Genomic DNA, 24,045 nt, shown 5'->3' with positions numbered 1-24,045 from the left:
CTACAATGTAAGAAACCCGCGATTACATGAGACATATAATTATCTACTTTTGAATTTGAAATGTAAACAGTTTTGAGAACAACACTTGTGCACATGTTATAAGCTAGTAATAATGGTGGTAAAGTTTACATGCAAAGTGAAACGGGGGAAGAGGGTAAAAAAAATTATGTGTACCGATCGTTTTTTGCTCAAGCTGCTGAAGAATATCAGATTATGTACATATATTGTAAAACCAGAGGTCAGGTTCCTCTAAAGATTTTTATTTTTTTTTTCACCATTAAATAACATTGAAAGGATATTTTTCCTTGCTACAGTCACTTCAGCTTTTTCACAGGGGGATTTCAGACAACAAGGCATGATTTCCTATAAAGCTGCTTTGAAACTTTGTGTATTGTGAAAAGTGCTATACAAATATAAATGACTAGAGTGGAGACAAACTTATTTTCTCAAGAAAAACATGAAAATTGTGAGTTCATATTAGTTTTTCTCAATAATCAAACAATATATATATATATATATATATATATATATATATATATATATATATTTTTTTTTTTTTTATTTTATTTTATAAATTATGGCGGAATGATCGCCCCTCTGACTTGTCATCATCACCCCGCCTCTTAGGGCCGCCCTTCAGCCAGGCTCACGATGGGAGTTGGAGAGCGAGAAGAGGTGCATAATTAATAAGCCTCGTTTTGACAGTGGTGAATGAAGCACACCTGATGTGAATAATGCTTCATCACTGCTGTCGGGGAGCTGGCTTCAAATCTCCATGTGTGCACACACTGGCATTCTCACACGTCCAGGACCAGAGCTGGGAGTGTTCGAACGAGATGATGTGCCACCAGACCCGCTCCTCGGACACCCCGAGCCGATTAGATGAGTCACCGGGGGAGAACTGCACACGTCGTGGCCTACGGGCTATAGGCTAGGTCGCCTTCCCCTCTCACTTGCCGCGGGCCTGGGTAAATAGGCCACCGCCCCTCACGCCGTGGACCCTGGAGGGGAACATGTGCGGCTCCCTTCACGGAGCCCCGTCTCACCGCGAGGATGCCAGATTCCTCCTTTATTATGAACACTACTTTTGAACTCTTTTAAGTAGTTTAAGAAGTTCTGAACATTATTTTTCAAACTGTAATAGTAATGTTTCATGTTATTAATGTCCTGACAATACACGATGGACATGATGCAAACCCCTTTAACTGTGGTGAAAATCACTGTAACACACAGCCTTAAGTGGCCTTTTGTTTTTATAAAATGAAGGCAACAGCAATTAGATGAAAGACTTAATGAACTAAATAAATAAATAATAAAGTTAAAATCCATATTAATTAGTATAAACAATATTTCTCCAAGAAATATTGTTTATTAGCCTAAATGTAGTCTGTTTATTAAATTAATATTAATTATAATGAAAACAGAAATTCTTCCACCAATATAGTTAATTAGCCTAACTGTAGTCCATTTATGGTTGCCATAACAATGCATCTTGGTGCATTATATGACCACTGTCCAATGGGATCCTGTAAAATGTTACAGGTTTGGGCATCAACTTTAAGCCCTAACAGATCTCTTGCACATTAATATAGAATTTAATTAATGTGCAGTCACATATGTGTACTATATATATCATCTATCTTTTTAAATACAATTTTACAGCAAGCGTTTAATAGTTGGGATTAAACTGCATGTGGAGATAAAGACTTCAAGAAATGGCATGCTGTGTCTTACCCGTATCCAGAAGAACCAAATACCCATGTTACGGATCCCAGCCATAGAGGTGAAGACAATGTACATAGTGATGATGGTGATAAGAACATAGTCCAGAGGGAAAACCTGAGGAGAAAGAGAAGAAAAAAAAAAATCAACCAGTTATCTCCAATCATTTTATCTTTCTGTCCCTGGATGGCAACTACACACAAACCCAGAAAGAGCCTTGGTCTATTTCACCAAGCCATTCACAAGGGCTAAAAAGCAGTGTCTATTCATGTAGCCGCTTCCACACACACTTTGTCTGGCCTTATTGTCAACTAAAAGAACTATCAACCATCACAAAGCCTGACTATGACAATCGCTAGAAGGCCATGATAGTGTCGTCCCTCCATTTTCCCAGTGTAATGTAATCGCTTTTATAGTAAATGATGCATGTTCAGGGCTCGACATTAAGCACTGTCATGTGCTTGTCCTCTGTACAAGTAAATTGGTCATTCACTTGTCCGAGAAAAAAGTTACTTGTCCAGAGAGATTTAAGTTACACGCTCAAGTAACACGTCAAGGTTTATGTTGTATATTTTTCTAAAATGATGAACGATGCCCAACCTAATAGTGTACCTATGCAATCAACTCAATCCTCTGCAACAGAAATGTAAACTACACTGGTAGGGGAGGAGACTATTGTCATATGATAATTATTTTATGTTACGTATGGTAGTCAGATAAAGAAAAGCCTTGCCCTACCAAGCCCTACCATTAACAGCAGGGGTGCTCACACTTCTATGGAATAAATCTACTTTTTCATCATGTTACTGCAGCAAGATCTACCATGTACAATAAAGGCTATACATTATCACAATACCAAAATTTCTGTAGTCTCTAGTGAAATTTGATAATTCTCAATGCCAGCTTCAAAACCACAACAAAAAATAACACTAACTAATCTGTTAATTATAGAAGAATAGTTTCAAGTTCTTAAGTAATTATTCAAGACTAGTAAACAGTCAGTAATAAAATAACAATTAAAAAAGCAAAGAATAGAAGTAGAAAAATAATAGAAAAAAAAATTCAATTTAAGAAAATTCAGTGTTTTTTTTAACCGCTTTAAAAGTTTTTAACAGCAGTAGGCTATCAAGTATTCAAGGAAACATTCAGACTGAAATGCAAGATAAAACTACTACTGGTCTTCACTGTATGATTATAATACATGAATACTTTTTAAAGCTACTAAAGTTGCCCAGTCAAGAGCAGTGAATGTTTGATCGTTTTCTTGTTATGGTTGTTTGATTATTATAATGACACACTAGACGGCAGCAGGTCTATTAGCTTACATTTATACTTACAAGTCTGACATTTTAATACAAATCCACTTTTTTCTCTGCTGTTTATGTTCACTTTAGACATCACTCTCTGTGTTTACATGAATACCTCACCAAGACGAGCATTTTGGCATAATTTTGAAATGTATTTGACCGTTCAGGTGCGCATTAGCCTGAGCATTTTCGGAACACACACACGCATGTTCAGCACAAACATATACCCCAAACAGGGCGCAGCTGTTACTTGATTGCTAGCTAATTATAAAATTGCGTGCTCTTGATTAGTTTCATCAGCAGAATAAGAATATTAACTTTCTAATAATAATACTTGTCTGGTCGGGCAAGTAAAATTCACTTTCACTTGCCCCTTCAAATATCCACTTGTCGCAGACATGCGTTAATGTCGAGCCCTGATGTTGCACAAACCGCACGATGCTTGAGGCACCAAGGACACATACATACACACACACACACTCACACACACACATACACACATACACAATCATACTCTCAGCGGTGGCCTAAAATACTGTCACTCCTGTGCTAGAGATGTATCGTTCCAGAACTTTGAGCTGATTTTTATCCTGACTATTTTCAATACAATTCTTCTCAAAAGAGCCACAGGAAGTACACAGTGGAACTGTTTGAAAGTCAAGCTAAAAATGGTCCTCTCTTTCTCTTCCTGGAAGTGATTTTGGCTCCACTTCAGCTCACAGAAATGGCAGTGACTCTTCCACTGGCAGCTTGTCCTCAATAACGCCACTGGAGTTGAATTGCTTTTTTTAAATGAGCAAAATACACACTGACCTTAACGGATGCCCCTATATTGCGGATAGAATATGGTCCATCACATAATGAAGAACAAATTAGAAAAGACTTTCCAGAAGCAGGATATGCAATAATTCTCTGGGCTGTCCACAAGAGTCTACGTTTCTTATTCCTTTGCAAATTCCTTTTCTTTTTCCTTTTTTCATGCACCCTAATTGCTGAAATCAAAAGCCTGGATTCCTGAACAATTACATTTAATCAAGCCAACTTAAGTAGTGAGTGAAATAAGCAATCATATTTCATTCAAGCACACGAAAACTGATCAATGCTTCTTGAAGAAGATTGAAGGATTTGAAAACACTTCCAAAAGCCGAAATGATGAACGTACATATTTCTGATGCATAAATTGTTATTAATTCAGAGGTCATTACCTTGACTCTTTTAATGCAACAAGTGGAAGTAGACTGGTCAACCATTGCAGAGTAATAAGCTATTCATTCAAGGTCTTTTTCTAGGAAAAGGTTTTATAAGGGCTTAATTTTAAGTTTCTTTGAATTCTGTACTGTACATTGCATACTTTTGTTAAATCTCAACACAGTTTTCTGGTTTCTTCTTTGTGAAACAAATTAGCCACATAAACACAAACTTTCCCAAAAACTGAGACCAAACCTACTGAATGAATCTCAAGCCCCTTTCACACACAGATCTTGGGATTAATCCCAGGAAAACTCGTTCAGGCAACTGTTCTGCGATGGCAAAATTTGTTCACTCACACTGCAAGAGCTTTCCTCTAATCTATGCTCGCATTCACACACATCCCGGGACAATCCCATAGAGACAAAAGTGACATCACGGTGCAGTGTCTAATCTACAGCATTTTAAGTTTACTGATAACTGCATCTTTTCTCTCGAGAAACCAACTCTTTCATTCTTTTGTAAACAAATAAATTGTGTACGGTACAACTAAACTGACGGTTAATTACATCATCTGTGCAGATGGTGAGTAGCTCCCTGGTCCCTGTATATGAGATTTGCATGATAGCCAATTTTATTGATTTTATTCCGACAGTCAGGCCTACTTTTTTAAATAGCTCATAAGATAATTTTTGTTTTGTTTGATGTTGGCTGCTGTCTAACAACTGAAATGCCTTCCAGAACAATAAAGAAAGTGAAAGTAACCGTCAAAAACTCTTTAAAAAAAAAAAAAAAAAAAAAAAGAAGAAGAAAAACACAGACAAGGTAAAACTATGCTTTTTTTTTCTTCAGACATTAGCATTTATTACAATAAAAAAATGTTTTGGCTATTCAATTGCCGTTTATTTGTTTGTGTTTTTCTTTTTTGCACTAGCACTGCCAGTTTTTTTTTGTATGCCTAAATAACTTTATAATTTACAAATAAAACATAGATAGATAATGCGCTGAGAATAGATGTGTTTTAAGTTGAGATTTAAAGATAGAAATAGAGGAGATGTCATGGAGGCTCTGAGATAGAGTTCCACAGTTTAGGTGAAATTACTCACTGAAGGATCTCCCACCAAAAGTGGATAGATGAAATCTGGGGATAGACAACAATTTGGAATCAGAAGAATGAAGAGTGCATGCTGGTGTGTATGGATGCAGCAGATCATATATATATAAAGAGGTGCCAGATCATTGAGAGCTTTGTATGTCAGGAGAAGAATTTTAAACTTAATACGGCATGAGACAGGCAACCAGTGAAGACTAAACAAGATGGGAGTAATGTGTGCAGAACGCTTGGTGTTAGTGAGAACTCTAGCTGCAGAGTTTTGGATGTATTGTAATCGGGCAATAGTTTTAGCTGGTAGGCCAGTAAAGAGGCAGTTACAGTAGTCGAGACGTGATGATATGAAAGCATGAACTAGTGATTCTGCATCATTCAAACTGTGAATGGGGCAAAGCTGTGCAATGTGACGTAAATGGAAGAAAGCAGTTTTAGTGATGGTTCTGATGTGGACTTCAAAAGTAAGAGATGAATCGAAAGTGATTCCCAGATTCTTAATGGTTTTAGAGTGTTTGGTCAGATTTCAATCAATATTGAAACAAATGTCAGTATTTCTTATGAGTGTTTGTGGCCCAGAAATTATGATCTCAGTTTTGTCAGCACTGAATGAGGAAATTACTGTTTAACCACATTTTTACATCATTGATACAGGCAGTTAATGAGCTGATGGCATGTGTTTCATCAGAACATGTGGATGTACAAATCTGGGTGTCATCAGCATAGCAATGATAACTGAGACCATGACGACGGATGATCTGACCTAGTGGGAGAACATAAATTATGAACAGTAGTGGACCCAGTACAGAACCCTGTGGGATACAGTGAGTGAGAGGAGCAGTAGGGGATTTGTTTTTCTTAATCGATATGAAATATTGTCTGTTAGTGAGGTAGGAAGAAAACCAGGATAGAGCAGTGCCAGTAATACCAATATCTGAAAGTCGGGAAAGGAGTGTTTTGTGGCATACAGTGTCAAAAGCAGAGCTCAGGTCAAGCAAGATCAGAATACTGAGAAATCCAGAGTCAGCAGAGAGGAGGAGATCATTAATAACCGAAAAAAGAGCAGTTTCAGTGCTGTGGAATAGGCGAAAACCAGATTGGAAGGGTTATAGAGATTATTAGCTGCAAGATGTGATTGTAACTGGGAGGCTACAACTTTTTCCAGAAGTTTAGATATAAAAGGCAGGTTAGAAATAGAACGATAGTTGCAGAGGGAAGATGGATCTAAGTTGGGACCTTTAAGGATTGGTGTAACAGCGGCAATTTTAAGATCAGTTGGAAAAATGGCAGATGCAAGAGATGTGTTTATCATATGCGAAATAGGTGCCAAAATGACTGACTCAGAGTGTTTAAGAAGGGAGGTTGGGGCAGGGTCCAACTGACAGGATGATGAGTTGGAATGTAAAATTAGATCACTGACTGATGATGGGCTAGTGGGAGTGAAGGAGGAGAAAGGGTGGATAGGGTGTTCGGACAGATATTCGTGCAGGGGATCTTCAGAAATGGTTGACGTAAATGTTTGGTAAATGGAAACAATTTTATCTTGAAAGAAGTGCAGAAATGAGTCACAAAGTTCATCAGAGCTGTGTGAGTCCTGAGCCGGCGGGTGAATTAGCTTGTTCACCATAGCAAAGAGGGCTCTAGGTCTACAACTTGCAGTGCAGTGTTGAGTGCTACTTTGTACTTCAGCTGATGTTCTGTAAGAGCTAATGAATGAACAGTGATGCCTGTTTTTCTACAGAGTCATTCAAGACGATGACCCGCTCTCTTCAATACCTGCAGTTCAGGAGTAAACCAAGGCGATGAGTGAGAAGAGGGCACCAGCTTTGTCTTGATGGGGGCGTGCTCTTCAAGAGCAGCTGAGATAGCTGAATTATAATTTGAGAGGATTTTTGAAGGACAGGACAGTTTCAAAGAGTCAGAAAGTAAGGGTACACAGACAGAAGTGGAGAATAATGAGGGGTTGACTCCTTTTAGGTTGCGATAATATACCACAGTTTTCTTGTACAACTTATAGCAAGGAAAATTAAATGAAAATTCTATAAGTTTGCGATCATTTATAATATGCACACCCTTTGACGATTTGCCTATTTATGGTTTACTTTCATGGTCACTTGAGCTTTTTGACATGGATGTGCATGTCTTAGTGGTGTTTTGTGCTGAGATTAAATTGTTAGGGATGTTTGTGTGGCATCATGTTCAGAGGTTGCCACAAAAAAATTATTTATTCGGCACTCTCTGTAAAATTGTCATGGTCTATTTTTATCAGTCATACTTGTTTTCATTTTATAAGTACTAGGGCATTGAGGGGCATAGCATCTAATGTAATGGCACATACATGAGAGTAGATGGGCTTTTATGATAGATAAACCCTTGTTTAAGTCCAGTGAAACCAATGAGTTCTAGTGTGAAACTTCTACTTGTCAATCAACCACTGTGCTAAAATAAGGTTTTTAAACTTTGCTGGTTAAAGTGCATACACACATGCACAAGTTCACAGAACTTCACAGACAAAGTGTAACATGAGAAGCTCAGGTAACACAGTTACTCAATAAAATAACAGACAATTCTGCTCTATACATGAGCGCTTATTAAATGCATGCATAATTGCTGAAATTATGCACTGCTTTTTAAAAAAAAAAAAATATTACGCAGTTTGCGCTTTATTATCATACATTAACACACTGAAGTAACGATTGATGTATGCAGCCATGAAATCAGATACCCTCTATTCAAAATCTAAACACAAAAGAGACGCACAATACCAGGTGTAAATGATGATGGCGCCAGTTAATACACATCTGATACGCATATTAATAACAGGGATTAAACAGGGCACATGCACAGCAGGAATGAAAGAGTGAAGTCAAAACCGATGCACTAGGTTAAACTGTTTTTCTTGTTTCTTTTTTATCTGTCAAAATGACAGACAGAATTTTGAATTATTTGTCAATGTTTCAAAGATCGGTCAAATAATTGATTAAGTGATTGTTTGTGCCCCACACTAAATAATGACCCTGAGACGCCACTCCTTGTATGGCAAGCTGAACTGACTTTTAACCATGTGCGGCAAATGACTGATTGGGATCTACAGAGTATGATTAAATGTTTACTAGTTAAAATGCTAATTCTTGATATCAGCTATTAATATTTGAAAGTGTTAGTGAACATTTTTTATTGCAGTAATTAGGTTTGCACTAGTACAAACTAAACATTATAAAAATATGTTTTTACTAGTTGAAATAAATATTTTTTACTACATGAAATTCAATTTTTATATCAATTTTTTTTTTTTTGCAAATAATGACATACATTTTTATCAAGAATTGACTTTGTTAATAGTGCAAACATAGATACTGATATCAAAAACTAGCAGTAACTCCATTCCTGATGTCTAGAATTAGCATTTTAACTAGTAAAAATGTAATTGTTGATATCTATAATTCATATCCTGCACATGATTAAAAGTCTGTTTGGCTTGCCATAGATCTTGGATTGGGCTTTTTAATTGTTCATACAAATCAATACTTTATACTAATCTAATCAAAACTATTCTCTTAGGGAATTTTCACACTGTTGGTACAGGCTGGAGTTCTTATCTGTTGTGTGCAACCAATTGCAATTGGTATGAAAGCAAACCAGCCTAATTTGAGTATATGAATCGCAATTGATGACGTATAATTTCCCTTTACATTTTACATTTACATTTATGCATTTGGCAGACGCTTTTATCCAAAGCGACTTACAGTGCCCTTATTACAGGGACAATCCCCCTGGAGCAACCTGGAGTTAAGTGCCTTGCTCAAGGACAAAATGGTGGTGGCTGTGGGAATTGAACCAACAACCTTTTGCTTACCAGTTCAGTGCTTTAGTCCACTACACCACCACCACTCCTACACTGTAAACTATAAATTTACCTATTATAGTTTAATTCAATTCTCATTGCTGCTCATCTCGGTAGAAATTGCCTTTGGACAGCAGCTCGCATTCTTCACATATTTTGCGACACATCCAAGGCAGAACGACGTAAGTGCCATTCTGTTCCTACGTTGATAGTATAAATGTTGGAAGGTTCCTATAGCTCAGCTGGTAAAGCATGGTGCATATATCATGGTCATGGGTTTGATTCCCAGGAAACACATATACTGATAACTGTATAGCTTAAAGTTGCATTGGATAAATGTATCTGCCCAACGCATACAGTATATGTAAATGGTACTAAAAAAAAAGGGTACAAAAAAATGAGAGGCAAAAACGCTTTCCAGATTTGGTGCTTTTCCTACTGAGTCATTGCGTACTGTAGCTACAGTTGTCAACAACTACCGCAGTACTCGATTTTGATGACACAAATGTAGCACAATACAGAGAAATTATACAATGTGAAAAGGGACCTGCATAGGCAGGAGGAAAAGGAATTGAATTTAGATTAAGACCAAGCAATCGACCAAAGTGTGAAGCCTTTGTGTCACTAGAAATAGAGAACATAACTCACAGGTTGCAGTGCCAGCAGTAGCTCATTAAGAGGGTTGGTTAAGTTGGTCCCAAAGATGATAAATCCAGTGCTGATGCCAGCTGAATGTAAAGCCTTATCCAGACTGCAACAAGACAAACATATTTAACTACATCATCTCATATGAGACAGCATGTAAAACACCATTTACTATAGTCATCCATGATCTGTTCCAAAATGAAGAACTGTGATAAATGATAAAGTATAAGCTCATTTAGAACTGTACAGGTGTTTGATGAATGTGTACAACAACAACAGACTACCGTGGTTACTCCATCACTGACTCAATGTTCATTTTTGACATGACCTTCAACTGTACAGTGTTCCAGGGTGACTACCTTCCCCCTGTACTTTTTATTGAGGCAAGTCATTTGTTTTATAACTTCAAGTGAATGTGTATGTGGGGTTGTAGGAAAGACATTATGGATAAAGTGTGTTCCTCTTTGCTGTAGAGTCCTCTCACACATGACGTGCCATTACGTGCAGGTTGATGGAACTTACTTGGAAATAAACAAGGTCACGATGAACAAAAGGGCCACCAGGATAAAGCAGACCCCAAAAAGAATCTGAAAGGACATAAAAATAACTAAAGTTACACCAGTATTGAGGAAACTAATTTGAAAGTGTACAGTGAAACTATCTTTTTTTTAAAGTAGTGAGCACTCCTAAAAACACTAATGCTATTTAAGGAGGCAAAATTGTTTTAATCATATACAGAACATGTATTATTAAATTGTACATTTTAGACAGGGTGGCATGAGAAAAAAAAAGTCATATACTGTAGATATATAAAAAATATATTTTTGTTTCATCATATACTTAATAAACTGTGTATATATATATATATATATATATATATATATATATATATATATATATATATATATATATATATACATACATACATACATATATACACACACACACACACACACAGACACACAGGCGGCCAAAAGTTTAAAATAATGTACAGATTTTGCTCTTATGGAAAGAAATTGGTACTTTTATTCACCAAAGTGGCATTCAACTGATCACAATGTATAGTCAGGACATTAATAACATGGAAAAATTATTATTACAAATTGAAAAAAAAAATTCAGAACTTCTTAAACTACTTGAAAGTTTTTCTCATCAAAAAATCCTCCACATGCAGCAATGACAGCTTTGCAGATCCTTGGCATTCTAGCTGTCAGTTTGTCCAGATACTCAGGTGACATTTCACCCCACGCTTCCTGTAGCACTTGCCATAGATGTGGCTGTCTTGTCGGGCACTTCTCATGCACCTTACAGTCTAGCTGATCCCACAAAAGCTCAATGGGGTTAAGATCCATAACACTCTTTTCCAATTATCTGCTGTCCAATGTATGTGTTTCTTTGCCCACTCTAACCTTTCAAAGGTGGCTTTTTCTTTGCAATTCTTCCCATAAGGCCTACACTCTTCTCTTCTCTTAACTGAAACATGAAACTGGTGTTGAGTGGGTAGAATTCAATGAAGCTGTTAGCTGAGGACATGTGAGATGTCTATTTCTCAAACTAGAGACTCTGATATACTTATCCTCTTGCTTAGTTGTATCTGGGCCTTCCACATCTCTATCTGTCATTGTTAGAGCCAGTTGTCCTCTGTCTTTGAAGACTGTAGTGTACACCTTTGTATGAAATCTTCAGCTTTTTGGCAATTTCAAGCATTGTATAGCCTTCATTTCTCAAAACAATGAGAATTACTGATGAGTTTCTAGAGAAAGATGTTTCTTTTTTGCCATTTTTGACCTAATATTGACCTTAAGACATGCCAGTCTATTGCATACTGTGGCAACTCAAAAACAAACACAAAGACAATGTTAAGCTTCGTTTAATGAACCAAATAGCTTTCAGCTGTGTTTGATATAATGGCAAGTGATTTTCTAGTACCAAATTAGCAATTTAGCATGATTACTCAAGGATAAGGTGTTGGAGTGATGGCTGCTGGATATGGAGCCTGTCTAAATTTGATCAAAAATGACTTTTTTCAAATAGTGATGGTGCTGTTTTTTACATCAGTAATGTCCTGACTATACTTTGTGATCAGCTGAATGCCACTTTGGTGAATTAAAGTACCAATTTCCATCCGAAACAGCAACATCTGTACATTATTCGCCAGCTGAGGAAATTCAACCTGCCACAGGCGCTGCTGATACAGTTTTACTCAGCAGTCATTGAGTCTGTACTCTGCACTTCAATAACTGTCTGGTTTGGTTCAGCTACGGAATCAGACATCAGAAGACTACAAAGGACAGTTTGGACTGCTGAGAGGATTATTGGTTGCCATCTGCTCCCCCTTCAAGAACTATACACTTCCAGAGTGAGGAAAAAGGCTGGAAAAATCACTCTGGACCCCACTCACCCTGCCCACTACCTTTTTGAACTGTTGCCTTCTGGCCGACGCTTCACAGCTCTGAGCACCAGAACCGTCAGGCACAGAAACAGTTTTTTCCCTCAGGCTATCCATCTCATGAACAGTTAAATTGGCCCATTGAGCAATAACTATGTGCAATACACAGTTTAGTCTTTCTTATATTTATCCAACACATCCAACCTCTTCTGCCATTTCATTCCTCTGGGAAAAACAAAAACAAAAAACATTTGCACTGTACATAACAGATTTGTATTTACACTGTACATAACAGATTGTATTAGATTTGCACTACCCATGTGTATGTATGTATGTGTGTGTCTGTACGTATGTGTATAATTATTTTTTATTATTATCTATGTCTTGCTGCTGTTTTTGTATTGTTTTTGTATGGTTGTACACTGGAAGCTCCTGTCACCAAGACAAATTCCTTGTATGTGTAAGCATACTTGGCAATAATGCTCATTCTGATTCTGATTCTGATTATTCCAAACGTTTGGCCGCCAGTGTATATTAACTGTCTGAACAAATCAATTCACTAAAATTAATTTGACTTTCCCACGCTACTGAAGAGAGACATTCTAGGAGAGAGCACATTTGATCATTGCTCATTCAGTAATACAACCCTTGGCAAAAATTATGGAATCACCACACTTAGAGGATGTTCACCCAGATTTTTTACTTCATAGCAAATAAACAAATCACAGATATGAAATAATAAAAAATTAATAGCTGAATATTCTGGCTTTGTGAAACATCCCTCAAACAAATTAGATTAATTTAATTAATGGCATTTTTTTTTTTTTTTTCCAGATCAAGTAGAGGAAAAAATTATGGAATCACTCAATGTTGAGGAAAAAATTATGGAATCATAAAAAAATAAAATAAATAAATAAATAAAAAAAATCCCAATTAATACTTTGCTGCTCCTCCTCTGGCTTTTATGACAGCCTGAATTCTCTGAGGCAAGGACTTTACTAATTAAAAACAATATTCTCCATCAAGCTGGTTCCAACTATCTTGAATAGCGGTTGACAGATCAGCTTTGCAGGATGGAGCCTTGTCATGGACCAGTTTTTTCAATTCCCACCATAAATTTTCAATCGGATTGAGATCCGGACTGTTTGCTGGCCATGCCATTTGAGTTGATATGCCTTTCCTGAAGAAAAGCTTTAACACTCTTTGCTCTGTGGCACGATGCATTATCATCCTGAAAAATGACTTCATCATAAACAAACCTATTTTCTATCGATGGAATGAGACAAGTGTCCAAAATTTCAATGTACACCTGTGCATTGACTGTTGAGGTAATGATTACCATCTCCCCTGGTCCTTTACCTGACATGCAACCCCATATCATAAATGACTGGGGAAATGTGATTGTTTTCTTCAGGCAGTCATCTTTATATGTTTCATTAGAACGGCACCAGACAAAAGTTCCAGCATCATCGCCTTGGCCAATGTAGATTCGTGACTCATCACTGAATATCACTTTCATCCAATCATCCACACTCCATGATTGCTTCTCTTTAGCCCACTGTAGCCTTTTTTTCTTCTGTTTATGAGTTAGTGCTGGTTTTTGTTTGGCTTTTCTATATGTAAATCCCCTTTCATTCAGGTGATTTCTTAACAGTTCTGTCACACACATTGTCTCCTGTTTCCACCCATTTGCTTTTCATTTGTTTTGTTGTGCATTTTCTATTTTCAAGGCACATTGCTTTGAGTTTTCTATCCTGATGCTTTGACGTCTTCCGTGGTCTACCCGTATGTTTTCCTTGTATAACCTTGTCATTTTTTTTATACTTGCACCAAATTTTAGACACAGCTGACTGGGAACAGCAAACTTCTTTTGTCACGCTCCATGTTGGATTTCCTTCTTGAAAGGGTTTGATAATCCTTTCCATTGTTTCAATTGACATCTCTCTTGTTGGGGCCATGTTTCCTTTCAATTATCCAAGTCCAACAGCTCGTTAAGGTCTGTAAACACTCTCTTTTAACTGCAGACTAATTTGCATTTTTAGACTTGTGCCGGCCGGTATTTGTTTTAGAAATGCAAATTACAAGGTGATTCCATAATTCTTTCCTCAACATTGAGTGATTCCATAATTTTTTTCCTCTACTTGATCTGGAAAAAAATATAACATTAATTAAAATATTGTAATTTAATTTGTTTGAGGGATGTTTCACGAAGCCAGAATGTTCAGCTATTAAACAAGAAATTTTTGTGTCATATCTGTGATTTGTTTATTTGCTATGAAGTAAAAAATCTGGGTGAACATCCTCTAAGTGTGGTGATTCCATAATTTTTGCCAGAGGTTGTACATTTGAGTGCAATACAATATAACATATAACAGCAATGTACTGCAGCTTTTTGTTATGCTACATAACTTGTAAAAAAAAAAAAAAAAACCTTAACTACTGTCACATTCTTCCACAAACATGCACATATACATATATACGCAACACTTCAGCACAGAATGTCTGTTCCGAGGATTTAAATGTTTCCTATTGGTCCATCATGGCTAACGCACAGGTTGAATCATAATTACGCATGACCATATGATGTGTTCCACCTCAGCCTGACACAGAGTGATATGAATGACCCGGTCATGAGCTCTCTAAATAAGTAATGGATTGAACCACAAAGCAAAGAGTAAATGAACAAAGACACAGACACAAACACACTCACATCCACAAAGCAAAACAAAAGCAATATGCCAGAATGAACGGCTGCCTTTGACTGGACTCCTGGAGCTCACGTCTGCTCGACTTGACTTGAGGGAGTAAACAAAACTCTGACGTGTGCAGTAATCACTCCAGATTTTCATAAAAACAAAGGAAGGAAGAGAGGTGGCAAAAAATAAATAAAATCGAAACAAGTGCAGAAGAGACAGTGTGGAGAGATATGTGAACAGAAGAGGGACCAACGACACAGAGAGACAAGACAAAAGGACAGCAGAGGGACAATGGGACAGATATTTACTATATATTTTGGTGGGGATGATTTTATCAAAATATACTGAAATATGCTTTTTGTTTATTTAAGGGATGGATGGATGGATGGATGGATCCATCCATCCATCTATCTATCTGCATACCTACCTGTCTGTTTTTCTATCAATCAGCATTATTTTGATAGCATATAAAACAAAAAAATTCTACAGAATACTAAAATGGTTGATTGAAGCATAATGCAAAAACTGTCACATTTACGCTAAAACTGTTTTATGCTATAATTACACAACTAGCAATGTTTAGACCAAGAAATGCTAACACAAACTCTGGTTGTTTAAAAATAACCGCAAAATCAAGTGACATTTGCATTGGACGCATTTTCCTCAAGAACATTTTGACAGATTGTGAACTGCAGCGAGAACATTGATTTGTAAATGAGCGTGAATCTGCCTTGGAGACATACTCTAACTAATTCAAAAGAATGACTGCAAGTTATTAGTGATGCTAGAAATTAGGCTTTGTGGTTAAAAACACAGCTGGGGCTAATCTAAAATATACTAGAAATTTATGTTTCAAGCTGTTGCTATAATAACAATAATAAACGTTTACTGTTATGGCTGCAATAACTGTGACAAGCAGAGCTTTAACTTTACAAAAAGGAGTAAATAAAATAATAACAATAATTACAGCATCAAGCAATTCATTATTCAACATCCCTTCAGCTACACAACTACACCTCAGCCATCGATATGTAGCATAAATATAAATACCCCAAATCATGTCTGGCTGTTTCAAGTCCCTGTAGGACAGTACCTACATGAGGTTACATGTCAAACATAGGTTATATGTTTGAAATGTTCTTTCCACACTCTTGTTTCCCTTAGAGAGGTGTAAACTCAACACCTGCTGGACTAGACAAGAGCTAGCAAGAGTGGAAGACATTTCTGTGGAAGTGTGTGACACCATTTACTACCACTGTAAATCCCTCACTGTAAAAGCTATATATATATATATATATATATATATATATATACACACACACTACCGGTCAAAAGTTTGAAACACTTGACCGAAATGTTTCTCATGATCTTAAAAATCTTTTGATCTGAAGGCATATGCTTAAATGTTTGAAATGAATTTTGTAGACAAAAATATAATTGTGCCACCATATTAATTTATTTCATTATAAATCTAAAATTTAATTTAAAAAAAAAGTTTTTGAAATTGATGACTTGGACCAAATAATAAAGAAAAGCAACCAATAAGTGCCCAACATAGATGGGAAAATGTCAAGAGTACATGTCTGCAAATTCTAGGCAAAGGGTGACTACTTTGAAGATGCTAAAATATAACACAGATTTGATTTATTTTGGATTTTTAGTCACAACATAATTCCCATAGTTCCATTTATGTTATTCTATAGTTTTAATGAAATTTTTTAAAAAAAATATTTTTATTTTTCCCCTTTTTCTCCCAATTTGGAATGCCCAATTCCCAATGTGCTTTTAAGTCCTCGTGGTCACATAGTGATTTGCCTCAGTCCGGGTGGCAGAGGATGAATCCCAGCTGCCTCCGCTTCTGAGACAGTCAACCCGCACATCTTATCACGTGGCTTGTTGAACGCGTTGCCACGGAGACAGCGCGTGTGGAGGCTTCACACCATCCACCGCGGCAACCACACTCAACTCACCACGCGCCCCACCGAGAACGAACCACATTATAGCGACCACGAGGAGTTTACCCCATGTGACTCTACCCTCCCTAGCAACCGGGCCAATTTGGTTGCTTAGGAGACCTGGCTGGATCACTCAGCACGACTTTACTATTATTCTAAAATGTGAAAAAATATAATAAAGAATGAGTGTTTCAAAACGTTTGACCGGTAGTGTGTGTGTGTGTGTGTGTGTGTGTGTGTGTGTGTGTGTGTGTGTGTGTATATATATATATATATATATATATATATATATATATATATGTATTGAAACTGGAACATTATTGCAGAAGTGCTAAATTATGTGTTCACAAAGTAAAATGTTTAACATTAGTAAAGACATCTGCATATGCTTCAGGTTAAATATATGTTAATAATTTACCATTAATTTGTTTATGTATTTATTCAGGTCATAGTAGAGGCAATAGTGGCTAAAGTGCACATTACTTAATTGAGTATGTAGTAGAAACACTAGGAACATTTCAGTTCACTTATACAGTACTAATGTTATCAGTTGTAATCAAATGTAGCTTTTCAGGTTGTATTTGTGTTAAGCTGTGATAAGTGTTTGTCTTAGCTTTGATTCACAGTCTCCGCAGTTTTTAATCATGTTACTGTATAATTTAATGATATCTTTCAGGGAAAAATGGCTGATAGAAAATACTTTGGTCACACCCAATTCCAGCCCAGGTAAGAATAATATCAATTAAATATTTACCACTTTATGAATACATTTACGAAATATGCTGCTGTTTATGGTGTCGTGCTGAATTCTGACTCCTAGTCATGTAATGGTTAGGGCTATGTTTAAGGGTGGGCTTTAGGGATAGGGACCAATGACTCCCTACTATGGTAATGATAAGGAAACCTCTGTAGGTCACACACATACAGGTTTCATAAACAGGTTAATTTTTATTTTATAATTAGGCTGGCGACCATCTGCCGCTTTCGTCAAACCCAGGCTTGCTAGGTCTTCATGTGTTAACCTTCTGATCCAGCTACATTATGTATGGAACTGCGTTCTCACTGCCTGCTCCTTTACTACCACCATTTCCTGCTCATCAGACCCAACATACGCCTACAGTTACGGGCAAACGACCCCTATGTCGACTATACTGTACGTAATGTATGCAATATAGATCCAATGAGCTCGTTATTTCTGTCAAGAGGAAGAAACACGTGCAATTTGAGTGATAAGTGTTGCGTTTAATCTGCTCGGAGCTCATTAAAATACCTAAGCACCTCCAATATGCCACTTTCAATTTTCCGAACCAATTTCCACTGCAGATGAAATAGTAAACACAATAATTAAAATCTATCAAACTTAATCAATCAATCTGAAACAGAATTTAGGTCAATTAACCTGCTCTCTTAACGGAATCAATCACATCTGCCAGTTCCACAGTAGAGGGTAATAGAAATGTGTGTGCATATGTGTGTGCGATCTATTAGTCTGTGCTGACAGCTGAATTTCTCTAAACTCATCAGCAGGGTCTTATACGTCTCAGATCACCCCAGCAGACCACACCTGGAACCAGTTAACAACCCACCCACTGGGACTCACTTCTCAGACAAACTGCGGCCATGTGGCTCCATTACGTGGTGGTCTTGGCTCGCACAGGAGGGTTTCCTGCGACCAATGAAACGCGTTAAATATCAGTACACATGTTGTGTTAGTGTTGTCTTAATGTTGCCTACGGATGCAGCATTTTAGATTTTGGCTAATGGCTCTGAAAGTACAATGCTTACCCTTTGCACTAAAACACCAATCGTCAGGCAAATCAAAGACATTGAAACAAGTCATCCGCACAGATAAAAATGCTTTATTGCTAGAGGCTGGACTCAGATGCTTCACTAAAAAAACGCGGTGCTCATGGAACGATCACGGCAGCGTAAACGAGACTGAGTAACTGATGAAGAGAGAGAGAGAGGCAACTGGCAGACACATTTCTCACAGTATGTGTTTCCCCTGCAGCTCTAATGGGGAAATTAGTAAATATCAAGTCTACTTTAGGTATAAATAGAGTCTGGAGTCTATCAATGGTGTGCCATGCTCATGTCTGGCCCACTAAAGACGGAATTGAGGAACCTATACCGTGCATAGCCTGCTGGGAGAAGAGACGATGCGAAGAATCTGAGAAACAACAAATGAGAGGAAGACAACAGGAGTTTTGAAGAAAGACTAAACTTGCAGAGTAGAACAGAGAAGTTTGTGATATTTAGAGATATTCTGTGTTTTACTGAATGTACAAAAGGTTCCAAAGTCTGAGACCAGTACTGAAAATGCTTCTAGATTTGGCATTATTTTATAATTTATAAAAATTATTATTTATTTTTTTATTTTTTTAAGAATTCCTTAATATTTTGTGTGTCCCTCTTTTGCTATAATGACAATATGCACTCGAGCTGGCATGAATTCCACAAGTTTCTTGACTGTCTCAGAAAAATGTGTTGGCATGCAAATAAGTCATAACGTTCGTAAAAGTGTTACATCAAAGTCACTGTGAAAATGTATTAAATTCACACCTCCCCTTTGATAGACCTCAACACAACATAATGACAGTAGTGGAACAATTAACTAGGGAACAGATATATACTGAGGTATATAAAAAAAAAAAAAGAAGAAAAAAAAATTGAATATAGATGTTATTAAGAGTTATATAATTAGGACTAAGCTTAGGATTCTATAAACCTTATCCATGTAAATTGCACTTTATTGCGCTACTGTAAAAGTTGTATATGATGGTTAATACTGCAAAAACTAGACTAACTTCATTGCAAAAATAATGATGCATCTGCAACCCATTTTACTTTAGTTATGTGACATTTCTGAGTGAAACAGAATTTTCAACAAGAAAAAAATGTAGGCCAGGATGTGATTTATCAATCAGGAATTAATTGGATCATGAACAGTGGGAGTTCCATACCAGAATGAAGCCAGATCTGAATGCGGTTTTCAGTCCCTCCCCTCCTGAAACACTGGCTGCATTACCTACTGTAGCCTAAAACAATGTCTAAATAAATATTTGCCTACTGGTTAACTAATCAACCAATAGCCCATGTTGCCATGGTGACAGCTGGGTCAGTGTGTGGGAAAATAATAGTTTATGATTTTAAGACCCTCTTTCCTAGCATTGGGATTGTTAGGGAGTATACGCAAAGTGGCAGGTACTACAAACATCTGCAAGGTTTGACAGATTTTCCAACATTTTACTGATATCATTCTTTATCAATCATTAGAAATAATATCTATTCCACTTCCTCATATTACCTAACCATGACTTGGGGGGTGGGGGTCAGTTTCTAAATGTGTACTGTAGGTGTGTTAATGTATATAAATGTGTGACATCATAAAACTTATATTCAAAAAATAGTCTTTTTGGTTTGGTAAGGATGTATTGAGTTTAAACTTACAGTATGTTTTCATAGTACATTGAACAAAAATAAAACGTATATTAAAAGATTAGGGGAAGATTTTTCATTATATAATCAAACTCTCAGAATGACTGTGCACAAAAAGAACTTTATGAAGAAATTCTGAGGACCGACATTGTGGACAGTCCGAAAGAGCTGTGAACACTTCAGAGGGGATGTAGAGAGAATCAATAAAGTGATTATGAGCTGAAACTCAACAAACCTTCACAGGGCGCAGTGCAGTGCCCACTTTATTACAGCAGTTCCTCTCTGCAATCTCTAGGTGACGGCCTCTGCGATGGAGCACTTGAAGTTTGGCTTCAAGATCCTGGAGGTTCCTCCTGTCTCTCATAGATAGAGGACGCCCATCTGCAGACTGCACAGAGAGAAACGTATTTTTGGAAATAAAACTTTGCCCCTAACACCCTGTCTACACCGGACGTGAGCAGCGCATAACGTCAAAAGCATATCTTTCCCATCAATATCAACGACGCTGTCTACACTGGAAGCATCCGTTGCGGGGCGTTGCGGGGTATCGCGTAGTGCCGAGAGTAAACAGATGCCCTGTTCTATTGCTGACGAGCTGCAAAGCTAATCCAGGAACTTTTATTTTCCCGTTTGTCTGAAATAAACCTACCAAATATCACATATGTAATTTTCTGTCATTAATTTAATTCATCACCTATTTAAATAAATTCTGACTGTTGCATTAAAGCCAGCTTGTGATGTTTCCGGTCTCTGGTCTACTAATTTAAATACTTTTGGTTCTAACCACATGTGTACACTGTTTTAACAACAATAACATTACAATAATAATTCTATAATAAGTAAATGTTTAAACCAGTGGATTCCCATTATGATACAGGTTATTCAATGTTTTAACTGTTGCTGAAGTTTCCTTGAGCTCACAGCTTATTGGTCTGTGCTGTCTGTGCGTCATTTAGAATGTTCGCTTCGACGCTTTCAGTGTAGACAGCCTCAAGCCATTGTGTTGCATCAATGGGTGCATCCGGTGTAGACAGGATGTAACTTTAAAATGTTACATTTCTCTAAGCCAGTGGTTCTCAAACTGTGGTACGCAGAGTGTCCCCATGTGGTATGTGACACATACTATACATACACTACCGGTCAAAAGTATTGAAACACTTACTCATTCCGTATTAAAAAAAAAAAAAATCACATTTTAGAATAACAGTAAAGTCATCAAAACTATGGAATAACATAAATGGAACTATGGGAATTATGTTGTGACTAAACAAAATCCAAAATAAATCAAAACTGTGTTATATTTTAGCATCTTCAAAGTAGTCACCCTTTGCCTAGAATTTGCAGACATGTACTCTTGACATTTTATCAAACAACTTCTTGAGGTAAATGGTCTGCACTTATATAGCGCTTTTTTAACCTTAATGGTTCCAAAGCGCTTTACACTGTGACACATTCACCCATTCACACACACACTCACACACCAGTGATGGCAGGGCTGCCATGCAAGGTGCTAGCCTGCCATTGAGAGCAACTTGGGGTTCAGTGTCTTGCCCGAGGACACTTCGGCATGTGGAGTCATGTAGGCCAGGAATCGAACTGCCAACCCTGCGATTAGTGGCCAACCCACTCTACCACCTGAGCCATAGCCTTATTAAACAGTACTGAAGGAGTTCCCATCTATGTTGGGCACTTATTGACTGCTTTTCTTTATTATTTGGTCCAAGTCATCAATTTCAAAACCTTTTTTTTTTTTTAAATACAATTTTTGTTTTATAATGAAATAAATTAATATGGTGGAACAATTACATTTTTGACTACAAAACTAATTTCAAACATTTAAGCATACGCCTTCAGATCAAAAGATTTTTAAGATCATGAGAAACATTTCAGTCAAGTGTTTCAAAACGTTTGACTGGTAGTGTACATACTATTACTATACAAAAAATATAAATAATTTGCTTTATTATGATTGGTATTTCTTCCATGTTTTATTTCTAATTCCTACTGTATTTACAATAAATTAAAAAAAAAAGATCCATTTACAATTTTAATATTATTTTGTGCATAGTCCACGTTCTATATGACAATGTATGATGCGTATCAAATGTTTACCCATATCAAAATATAACATTAAGTGTATTTTGCTCACAGTCCCTAAGCTTCTGCTCAAATAGATGTTAATTTGCTTAAAGGGACAGTAAAAAAAAAAAATCCTTAAACTTCTATACTTTTTTTGTCCTCTCTCATGTTGTTACAAACCCACTTGACTTGCTTTCTACCATGGAACAAACAAGGAGATATTAGGCAGAATATTAACCTTTGTCAACATTCCCTTTCACTGTAAGGAAAAAAGATGCAATGAAAGTAAAATATGACTGAGGCTGTCAGTCCCTTACATTCTGCCTAACGTCTCCTTTTGTGATCAATAGAAAGTCATACAGGTTTGGAACAACATAAGTACCACCAGGGATAGATCACCTAAAAATGAAAATTCTCTCATCATTTACTCCATGCCATCCCAAATGTGTATGACTTTCTTTATTCTACTGAACAGAAATGAAGATATTTAGAAGAATAACTCTATACAATGCAAGTGAATTGTGGCCAGAAATCTGAAGGTCCAAATAGCATAAAGTAATGAATAAGACTCCGGTTGTTAAATCCATATCTTTAAAAGCAATATAATAAGTATGGGTGAGAAACAGATCAATATTTAAGTCCTTTTTTACAATAAATCTCCATTCAGTTGCATTGAAAGGACCAACAGAGCTGAGATATTCTTCTAAAAATCTTTGTGTTCAACAGAAGAAAGTCATACACATCTGGGATGGCATGAGGGTGAGTAAACTATCCCTTTAACATGTGATTAGGTGGTACTTGGAGGTTCTGACTTGAATCAAAGGTGGTACTTGTCCTAAAAAGTTTGAGAACCACAGCTCTAAGCTAAAGGACAGCAACAGATAGCAGCTCATCCTAAATAAAGCAAGCAGGGCACTGCTGATCTGAATTCATTTCACACACATACACACAGACCTTGGCTTTGAGCTTGTCTATCTGGTTTTCCACCTCTTCTGTGTCCTCTGTGTTCTCCAGGCGCTCATACAGGATGCTGCGTGTGCCTTTCATCAGGTTTAGTGGCAGGACGGACATTCCGTATGCCTGTCGGAGAGCGCGAGAGCGTTAAACACCAATTATACACCATTAGCAGTCAGCAGGTAAAGTGACATTACAATTCCGCCAAGAGTTCCCATCAATCTGTCCTCAGTACCATGCAAAGAAATGTGTAATAACATGTCAGAGTGATCCAGGGGAGCTAAATCCATACATTATTGCACTTGACAAAAGAGGGCTTTCTAAATTGTATCATTCAGACACTGCTGAATCCATGTATGAATTATTATTCTTTTTTTTTTTTTTTTTTTTGTATGGAGTGTGAAGAGGAAGAGTTGAAAGAGAGAAAGAGTGTGAGTATTTGCATGCAGCAACCATTTTGTGAAGAGACGTGTGCTTTGATTTGCTGAAACCCACAGCCTAACAGTGCCCCCATGTGATGACACTTGACTGGAACACATACAGTGTCTCCTAAAGAGTTCTGGCTTTGCAGATCCATCCACCCTGTGTTGTATATATAAGGTTTAGTGTTTTAAAATGTTATATTTTAAAAAATAATCTATTACAATAAATTATCATTATTGCAAAGGTGATGATGATACTGATTTAAGTTTCATGAACCTTAAAGGACTAGATTACACAAAA

At 36.9% G+C, this 24,045-nt stretch overlaps 1 protein-coding gene across 1 annotated transcript in view; it reads right to left on the bottom strand.

Annotated features, from left to right (window-relative positions):
• The window catches only part of LOC127412427 (lysosomal cobalamin transport escort protein LMBD1), a 164,693-nt gene that overhangs the window by 42,559 nt on the left and 98,089 nt on the right, over positions 1 to 24,045 (bottom strand). The window contains exons 8-12 of the mRNA XM_051648769.1: positions 23,323 to 23,448; positions 20,525 to 20,677; positions 10,334 to 10,398; positions 9,815 to 9,917; positions 1,735 to 1,839 (exon numbers count right to left, since the gene is read on the bottom strand). Coding sequence (XP_051504729.1) covers positions 1,735 to 1,839; positions 9,815 to 9,917; positions 10,334 to 10,398; positions 20,525 to 20,677; positions 23,323 to 23,448 — 552 coding nt within the window. The remainder of the gene's footprint in view (positions 1 to 1,734; positions 1,840 to 9,814; positions 9,918 to 10,333; positions 10,399 to 20,524; positions 20,678 to 23,322; positions 23,449 to 24,045) is intronic.

This window comes from Myxocyprinus asiaticus, chromosome 21 (genome assembly GCF_019703515.2).
Source record: "Myxocyprinus asiaticus isolate MX2 ecotype Aquarium Trade chromosome 21, UBuf_Myxa_2, whole genome shotgun sequence".
Taxonomy (NCBI): domain Eukaryota; kingdom Metazoa; phylum Chordata; class Actinopteri; order Cypriniformes; family Catostomidae; genus Myxocyprinus; species Myxocyprinus asiaticus.
This window is presented reverse-complemented; position numbering and strand designations above follow the sequence as displayed.